Genomic DNA, 8,625 nt, shown 5'->3' with positions numbered 1-8,625 from the left:
CGAGTACGGCATCTTCAACCAGAAGATCCGGGATGGGTGGCAGGTATGGATGGAGACTTGTGGCCCCGAGTCCAACCAACCTCCCTCTTAGACCAGGGCAAGATGAGGGTGTACGGACCCTCTCCCTTAGCTTGGAGACTGCTGGAGGCAGAGTTGGTGCTTCAATATTTAAAAGTTGTCAGATGTTTTCTTGAACAAGTTTAGCTTCTTAAACCGGTGGAAGCACATGGGATCCCTCCCTGAGGCAGGGAAGCTCGTCTTTCATCCCAGCTGGTTCCAGCACCCGGGGCTGGGGATCAGCCCAGTGTCACGGTTCCCAGTCACAGAACCCCAGAACTGCCTGGATTGGAAAAGCCCTTTAAGCTCATCGAGTCCAACCATGAACCCAACACGACTAACCCATGTCCCTCAGCACTGTGTCTACATGACTCTTCAATCCCTCCAGGGATGGGGACTCCACCACTGCCCTGGGCAACCCCTTCCAATGCCTCAGAACCCTTTCAGCAAAGAAATTTTTCCTCACATCCCATCTCAACTGCCCTGGCCACAACTGGAGCCCATTTCCTCTTGTCCTGTCCCTTGGGCCTTGGTTGAACAGACCCACCCCCACAGCTCTCCACCCTCCTCCAAGGGACTTGCACAGAGCCACAAGGTCTCCCCTCAGCCTCCTTTTCTCCAGGCTCAACAACCCCAGTTCCCTCAGCCACAAGGGAACTCAGCACACTTGTGCTCCAGACCCTTCCCCAGCTCCGTTGCCCTTCTCTGGACACGCTCCAGCACCTCCATGTCCTCCCTGAACTCTGGGAACATCAGCACTGGTCACAGCCATGCTGGTGTTTCATGGCACAGCTGCACAGCTCTGAATTTCAGCAGCAGCCCTAGAGAAATCTCTTCAGTGATTTCTATTGTGCCACCACTGCCAAGAGGAGGATTTCCCGAGAACCTCTCACCTTCTGCTTCCCCAGGCTACCACCCCACAGCATCCCGGGCTCTTCCCCTTCACCCACAGCCTGGCTGGGCTGCCACCCTCATTGCGAGGTCAACAGATAGAAAAATTTTTAAAAACCCTAAAAATGAGTTCCTCTCCTTTGACTGTGTTTGCTTGGAAGCTGCTCTGGCTGTTGTGCAACCGCCCCAGCCAGGTTGGACGGTGTCTGTCACAAGGGGTGTGAGCACAGGGCAGGGGAGAGAGGAGCCACCGAAAAACCTTTGATAACCCGAGTGCCACGTGGTGCCAGTGCCAGGCCAGGCTGGGGTTGAGTTGGGCCAAGGATTTAATCCTCTGCCATTGATTAGAGCTGTGAATGGCCTCGTAGATACAACCTAGAGGGGCTCCAGGAAGGCTGGGGAGGGACTTTGGCCAAGGGCAGGGAGTGACAGAACAAGGGGTGATGGCTTGAAAGTGGCAGAGGGGAGATGGAGATGAGATGTGAGGAAGAAATTGTTTGGTGTGAGGGTGGTGAGACAGTGTCCCAGGTTGTCCAGAGAAGCTGTGGCTGCTCCTCCCTGGAAGTGTTGAAGGCCAGGTTGGATGAGGCTTTGAGCAACCTGGTCTAGTGGAAGGTGTCCCTGCTGATGGCAGGGGGGTTGGCACTGGATGAGCTTTAAGGTCCCTTCCAATCCAAACCAGTCTGAGATTCTATGATCTGCAAAACCCCTGGTGGGAGACCATCCCCAAATACCTGGAGAGACCCTGCGAGTGCTCCCAAAAGCCGGCAAGGAGACACCTTTCCTCCCCACCTCTGCAAAACAGCATTCCCTGGCTGCTGTGTCCTAATGGGCTCATCTCCCCTGGCCCTGCTGCCCAGAGCTCTGACCTGGCCATGCCAAAGGTGATGTCTAACCTGGGCTCTCCCCTCTGATGTCCCTGCCAGGGTAGGGAACAAGGCCGCTTCGTTAGCCGGCCTGAAGCTCTAATTAAGAGGACGAACAGCTCCTTGGCCGCAGCACGGTGGTGTTAGCGGTGTGCTCAGAGCAACGTTGTGTTCATCCCCACCTCCCTGTCCCCATCTGTCACCCCTCCAGCAAGGAGACCCTGGTGTTGAGGGTGGTCTGGGCAGAGCCCTGCCCTGGGCTCACCCAGCAGCACAACCATCAACCTGGGCTCAACCATCCAGGTTGAGGGTGGACAGACTCCAAAGCACCGTGAGCAACCAGATGCCTTTCCCCACCATCCTCCATGTGGCACAACCCAGGGAGGTCCCCAGGGCTGGGTGGCCCTGTCACCGCTCTCGCTGTCTCTGGCAGGTGGAAGAAGCTGATGACTGGCTCCGGCATGGCAACCCCTGGGAGAAAGCCCGTCCTGAGTACATGCTGCCCGTGCACTTCTACGGGCGGGTGGAGCACGGTGCCACCGGAACCAAGTGGGTCGACACCCAGGTATGAGCCGGGGTGCAGGTGTGTGGGGAACTCACCCTTGCTTGGCTTGTCCCATCATTTGGGGTCTCTCACTGGCCGGGCACAGGTCCTGCCAGGGAGGGTTGGACTGGTGAGGCTGCTTCCCTAGGGTGGAAAAGGCAGCAGTGGAGGAAATTGGAGATGGACATAAGAATGGGGACAGGTTTTGCTGCTCCATGTCTGCAGCCAACCTCTGAAATACCCAAGAGGACCTCCAGAAGGTCTGTGTGCACTGCACAGCCTGGCACAATGGCTTAAATTCACCTTCTCCTGACCCTCAGAAGCCTTTCCCCATCCTCTGAAAACCTCTGGCAAACACCAGCTGCCGGGCAGACCCAGGGGAGCCAGAGTGTCCCCAGGGCTGGGTCTGGGGGTAACAAGCATGTCCCCACACTTGCCACCTTGTGAAGGTGGGTGCAACCCTGAGCTCAGCCTACAAGAGTGCTTGCAGGATGGGAGGGTTCTGGTGGGACAGGGGGGACGTAGTGGGACAGCAGCTGGGGTCACAGCCCAGCTCAGTCTGTGCTGATGATGTCCTAGGTGGTGCTGGCACTGCCCTACGATACCCCCGTGCCCGGGTACATGAACAACACCGTCAACACCATGCGCCTGTGGTCAGCTCGGGCACCCAACGACTTCAACCTGCGGGACTGTAAGTGGCTGCTGGTAGGGTGCGCCGTGGGATGGGGCACTGGGGGTGTCCTGCACCCACCTTATCCCTCTGCTCATCCCCAGTCAACGTCGGAGACTACATCCAGGCTGTGCTGGACAGAAACCTGGCAGAGAACATATCCCGTGTCCTCTACCCCAACGACAATGTAAGTCAGGATGGAGGAGTGTCCCTGTTTTAGGGATGGCTCCAGATTGCAGGGCAGCCACTCTCGCTGGGACATTCCTAGAATCCCAGACTGGTTTGGGTTGGAAGGGACCTTAAATCTCATCCAGTCCCAACCCCCCTGCCAGCAGCAGGGACACCTTCCACTAGACCAGGTTGCTCAAAGCCTCATCCAGCCTGGCCGAGAACACTTCCAGGGAGGGGGCAGAATTTTCCTATATAATCCTAACCCAGCCTTCCCAGGTGGTGAGGAGAGCTGGGAGCAGCGCAGCTCCGGTGGTGAGGACATCTCCTGCAGATCCTCTTTTGCAGAGCAGCAGGTTGATGTTTTGTGCTGCAGGAACAATGGTTTGAGTTCTTGTTTTAGAAACCGCTCCGAGGTGTTACAGCTCCTGTAGGTTCCTTCCCAGTTGCCCCAGTACCTTTCCTTGAGGACAAAATTTTCAAAGCAGGGCGAACAGGTTTTCGACGTTGCTCGGGGTGATTGAAACCTCTGTTGGTACCAGCACATCTCAAACCTTTGTGCTGAAATCTGGCAAGTGAGAAGATGTTGGGGTTAGAGCTGCTGCCCACACCGGTGCTGGGGGAAGCAGGAGGGCTGGGTGCTGTGCCGTGGCTGTGTGCTGGCGTGGGTCCCCCCCAGGATGGCACAGCTCCTCCAGCACAGGCGTGCTTGGCCAACGTGGTGTGATCCTGCAGCGTTCTGCTCCTCTGCTCGCAGTTCTTCGAGGGGAAGGAGCTGAGACTGAAGCAGGAGTACTTTGTCGTGGCTGCCACCCTCCAGGACATCATACGCCGCTTCAAAGCATCCAAATTTGGGAGCACAGAAAGTGTCCGGACAGTGTTTGATTCCTTCCCCGACCAGGTATGAGCCAGGGTTGCTCTGCCATGGTGCCCTGGAGCTCGTTGTGACACCTCCCAGATGGACACCCAGGGCTGGAGAGGTTTTGTGGACCCTCCGTGGGTGTCTGTGCCCAGCTGATGTGGGCAGTGGGATGTCCATGTGTCCCCATGTGCCACCCCTGCTCTCCCCACAGGTCGCCATCCAGCTGAACGACACACACCCCGCCATGGCCATCCCTGAGCTGATGAGGATTTTCGTGGACATCGAGAAGCTGCCGTGGAACAAGGTAGGGAGACCTGACGTGGCCCCTGGGTGCTCTCTGCTTGCAGCCACCCTCCCACCTGCCTGTGGCAGAGGAGCTGGGGAACCACTTTCGTAGCTGTTGGTGGCCTGGGGAGGGATGTGGAGCAGTCAGGTTGGGTTTAACCAGTATGGACTTGGATGAACTGGCTCAGCGATGATGCTGGCCATGGTGGGAGGACCATGTGTGGTTGCTGGCACCCACCCATGGCTCCCTCCACCCCATCAGGCCTGGGACATCACCAAGAGGACCTTTGCCTACACCAACCACACTGTGCTCCCTGAAGCCCTGGAGCGTTGGCCAGTGGACCTGGTAGAGAAGCTGCTCCCCAGACACCTGCAGATCATCTACGAGATCAACCAAAGACACCTGGATGTAAGTGCCTTGGGGCAGCACAGAGAGGGGGACAGGGTTGGCACGCGTTGGGCTGTCAGGATTAAGGGGATACACAAACTGGTGACAGTGTGCCCGGGTGGTTCTGGCTGCTATCTTGGGAGGTTGCTGTGTAGGAAAGCCCTTCCCACCAACCTATCACCATCACGCAGTTAATAGATGTTTTAAAGACTTCACCCGTTGCTCCAGGGACCTATCTGGTGGCATTTCTTTGCTCCCTAAATGCTAAATTCATCCTGGGAAAGGATGAAGTTGGGGTTACAAAGGAGATGGTGGTTTGGCCTCCTGATCTGGCAGCACAAAGCTTTTACCAAAATGGCCCCACTGGCCAAGCATGTACCCCCAAGCCCCTCTCCATGGGGTCTGGAGGTCCTTCTGTCCAGAGACGTCCATGCTGGGGAAGGGCACTGTCACTCTGAAGTAAAAGCCACTGCTCTGGCTGGTGTCACATGCATTGGGGACATTGCTATGGCCACCTCCTCGGGAGCCATCAGGTGGGACATCCTAAAACACCAGCATGGCTCACCAACTCTCCTCCCTCCACCGGCAGCACATCGCGTCCCTCTTCCCTCATGACGTGGACCGGCTGCGGAGGATGTCCCTGATAGAGGAGGGAGGCACCAAGAGGATCAACATGGCCCATCTCTGCATCGTTGGCTCCCACGCTGTCAACGGCGTGGCGAAGATCCACTCCGAAATAGTCAAGACTCAGGTGTAAGCGTGGGGAGGGAGGTGGTGGTGGATCACCCTTGGCTTGGAAATGGTGGTGGTGGTGGCAGGTGGGTGAGGCTGAAGTTGTCCCCTCCTCACCCTCCCAGCTTCAAGGACTTTGCAGAGCTGGAGCCGGAGAAGTTTCAGAACAAGACCAACGGCATCACCCCGCGGCGCTGGCTCCTGCTCTGCAACCCGGGGCTGGCGGAGCTCATTGCAGAGGTATCGGTGTACCCTAACCCAACCCACCCCAACCCCAGGGACACTGCCCCTGGGGACACTGCTCCAACCTCAGCCATTTAGATTGGATGTGAGGAAGAATTTCTTTGCTGCAAGGGTTCTGAGGCATTGGAAGGGGTTGCCCAGGGCAGTGGTGGAGTCCCCATCCCTGGAGGGATTGAAGAGTCGTGTAGACACAGTGCTGAGGGACATGGGTTAGTCATAGGGGACTGGTCAGTGTTGGGTTCATGGTTGGACTCGATGAGCTTAAAGGTCTTGTCCAATCCAGGCCATTCTGGGATTCTGTGATTTGCCTCTTTTAAATGATCGAGCTCTGTTGGCATCTCACCCCTGTCCCCTGCTCCTGCTTCCCAAGCGCCATTGGCTTTGCCGGGCGGGAGCAGCGTGCCAATGAGGGTGGCTGTCCCCATCCCATGGTCAGCCCGTGGCTCTGCTCCTGTTGCAGAAAATAGGGGAGGACTACGTGCGGGACCTGAGCCAGCTGACCAAGCTGCAGGAGTTTGTGGAGGATGACCTCTTTGTCCGGGAGGTTGCCAAAGTGAAGCAGGTGAGAGGTGTGGGCAGGGGGCACATGGGCGGAGGGAGCACTGGCTGGGGGCTGACATGCTCCTTGCCCTCACCCAGGAGAACAAGGTGAAGTTTGCACTGTACCTGGAGAAGGAATACAAAGTGAAGATCAACCCTTCCTCCATGTTCGACGTGCACGTGAAGAGGATCCACGAGTACAAGCGGCAGCTGATGAACTGCCTGCACATCATCACCATGTACAACCGTAAGCCACCGCGTGCCCCACGGGGACGCATGAGCATCCCTGTCCCCCGGGGCTGCAGCTCAAACCAAGGGTGACACCAGGCTGCTGTCTTCTCCAGGCATCAGGAAGGATCCTGCAAAGCTGTTTGTGCCCAGGACAGTGATCATTGGGGGCAAGGTAAGCTGGGCCAGGACTTCTAGGCATTTTGGAAGAAGTCCTTGAAAATGCCCTAGGAAATCTGGGTGCAGATGTTCTCATGGGGTTGTGTCCCCAAAGTCCTCTCAGAAGCCCTGAGGCAGCACTTGTTGGCTTCAACCCAAGCAAGGTTCTGCTGCCTATGGTCGTGCAAGCGCCCAAAAACTTGGTGGCGTAACATATGAGTTGGATGAGGGATGGGAGCAGGACTGAGTGGGTGCTTCCCTGGGCACATGGGAGCTGGGTGCTCCTTGCCTGCCCTTGTCACCAGTCCTCCAGGTTCACCTGTGACTTGTCTCCTAGGCTGCCCCAGGATATCACATGGCTAAAATGATCATCAAGCTCATTAACGCTGTGGCTCAGGTGGTGAACAACGACCCCGTTGTGGGAAACAAGCTGAAGGTCATCTTCTTGGAGAACTACAGGGTCTCTCTGGCAGAGAAAGGTAGCCCACATGGGGCATGCTGTGGGGAGGGGATGTCCACCTCGTGGCTGTCCACCAGCCCAGGGCTCCATCACTGCAAGACAGCAGATTTAACATCCTTTGGCATGATGCAAACCCAAAGCTGGTCACTATGAGCCCCCGTGTCCATGTGTTTTGTTGGCAGTGATCCCTGCTACTGACCTGTCAGAGCAGATCTCCACGGCAGGCACCGAGGCGTCGGGTACAGGGAACATGAAGTTCATGCTGAACGGAGCTCTGACCATCGGCACCATGGATGGAGCCAACGTGGAAATGGCCGAGGAGGCTGGAGAGGAAAACCTCTTCATCTTCGGCATGAGGGTGGAGGATGTCACGGAGCTGGACAGGGAAGGGTGAGTGCTGGGGATGCCACAGAGGAGCCACCACAGGCAACTGGAGCAGCACCAGCTCATACCAACCCTTCCCTGCCAGGTACAATGCCCAGGAGTACTACGACCAGCTCCCCGAGTTGAAGCAAGCCATTGACCAGATCAAGAGTGGCTTCTTCTCCCCGCAGGAACCTGACCTCTTCAAAGACGTGGTCAACATGCTTTTCCACCATGACCGGTGAGGCCTGGGATGCCATCCATCCCCTGGGTTGGGTCTCTTCACCAAACTCCCTGTGCCTGTGCAGAGCAGCCCCCTCCACCAACCATCCACCCCTTGGGTGACAAGGTCCCATTTTATGGCCCTGATGTGGAACATGTGGAAGACCAGTTGATGTTCCATGGGTACAAAAGGCTCTCTACATACGGCCCTTTGTGCTGCCCACATTAAAGCCGGGGGTGTATCAAGGCCAAGATGCATTTGGGTGCACAGCCCTCGCCAGGTGATAGATGCTTTTAGGTACCTCCAGGTTCAGCCTGGAGAAGAGAAGGCTCCAGGGGGACCTTCTGGAGGCATTCCAATACCTGAAGGGGCTCCAGGAAGGTGGGGAGGGACTTTGGCCAAGGGCAGGGAGTGACAGAACAAGGGGTGATGGCTTGAAAGTGGCAGAGGGGAGATGGAGATGAGATGTGAGGAAGAAATTGTTTGGTGTGAGGGTGGTGAGACACTGTCCCAGGTTGGCCAGAGAAGCTGTGGCTGCTCCTCCCTGGAAGTGTTGAAGGCCAGGCTGGATGAGGCTTTGAGCAACCTGGTCTAGTGGAAGGTGTCCCTGCTGCTGGCAGGGGGGTTGGGACTGGATGAGCTTTAAGGTCCCTTCCAACCCAAACCAGTCTGTTGATTGTATCTCAAGGGCTTTCCCGACCAGAGCACTCAGCAGCCAAGGGCCGTGGGTGTTTGCTTTGGGGAAATGTTTTCCCCATGAACTGACTCAGGGTGTGTCCTCCCAGGGCACCCGTCCAGCCTGTGCCGTGGCGCCCGTGGCCTTGCCGGGCTCTGTACAGACGGGGCTTGGGGAGGATCGATTCGTCTGAAGCATTCTGGGATTCTGTGATTTGTGTTGGAAAAAGCCCCCAGATCTGGCAGCAGAGCCCCATAATGCTGCAGCCAC

General features: G+C 57.0%; 1 protein-coding gene across 1 annotated transcript in view; it reads left to right on the top strand.

Moving 5' to 3' along the window:
• Positions 1-8,625, top strand: part of LOC104523564 (glycogen phosphorylase L) — a gene marked incomplete at its 5' end in the record, with an annotated part of 12,436 nt that overhangs the window by 3,004 nt on the left and 807 nt on the right. Inside the window, 15 exons of the mRNA XM_010166185.1 lie at positions 5-43; positions 2,248-2,379; positions 2,938-3,049; positions 3,133-3,215; positions 3,954-4,097; positions 4,270-4,362; positions 4,606-4,752; positions 5,321-5,484; positions 5,589-5,703; positions 6,167-6,268; positions 6,346-6,493; positions 6,591-6,649; positions 6,971-7,112; positions 7,276-7,483; positions 7,563-7,697. Coding sequence (XP_010164487.1) covers positions 5-43; positions 2,248-2,379; positions 2,938-3,049; positions 3,133-3,215; positions 3,954-4,097; positions 4,270-4,362; positions 4,606-4,752; positions 5,321-5,484; positions 5,589-5,703; positions 6,167-6,268; positions 6,346-6,493; positions 6,591-6,649; positions 6,971-7,112; positions 7,276-7,483; positions 7,563-7,697 — 1,823 coding nt within the window. The remainder of the gene's footprint in view (positions 1-4; positions 44-2,247; positions 2,380-2,937; positions 3,050-3,132; positions 3,216-3,953; positions 4,098-4,269; positions 4,363-4,605; positions 4,753-5,320; positions 5,485-5,588; positions 5,704-6,166; positions 6,269-6,345; positions 6,494-6,590; positions 6,650-6,970; positions 7,113-7,275; positions 7,484-7,562; positions 7,698-8,625) is intronic.

Source organism: Antrostomus carolinensis, unplaced genomic scaffold (assembly GCF_000700745.2).
Source record: "Antrostomus carolinensis isolate BGI_N321 unplaced genomic scaffold, ASM70074v2 scaffold40694, whole genome shotgun sequence".
Classification (NCBI taxonomy): domain Eukaryota; kingdom Metazoa; phylum Chordata; class Aves; order Caprimulgiformes; family Caprimulgidae; genus Antrostomus; species Antrostomus carolinensis.
The sequence above is the reverse complement of the archived record's forward strand: the minus strand, read 5'-3'. Positions and strand labels throughout refer to the sequence as shown.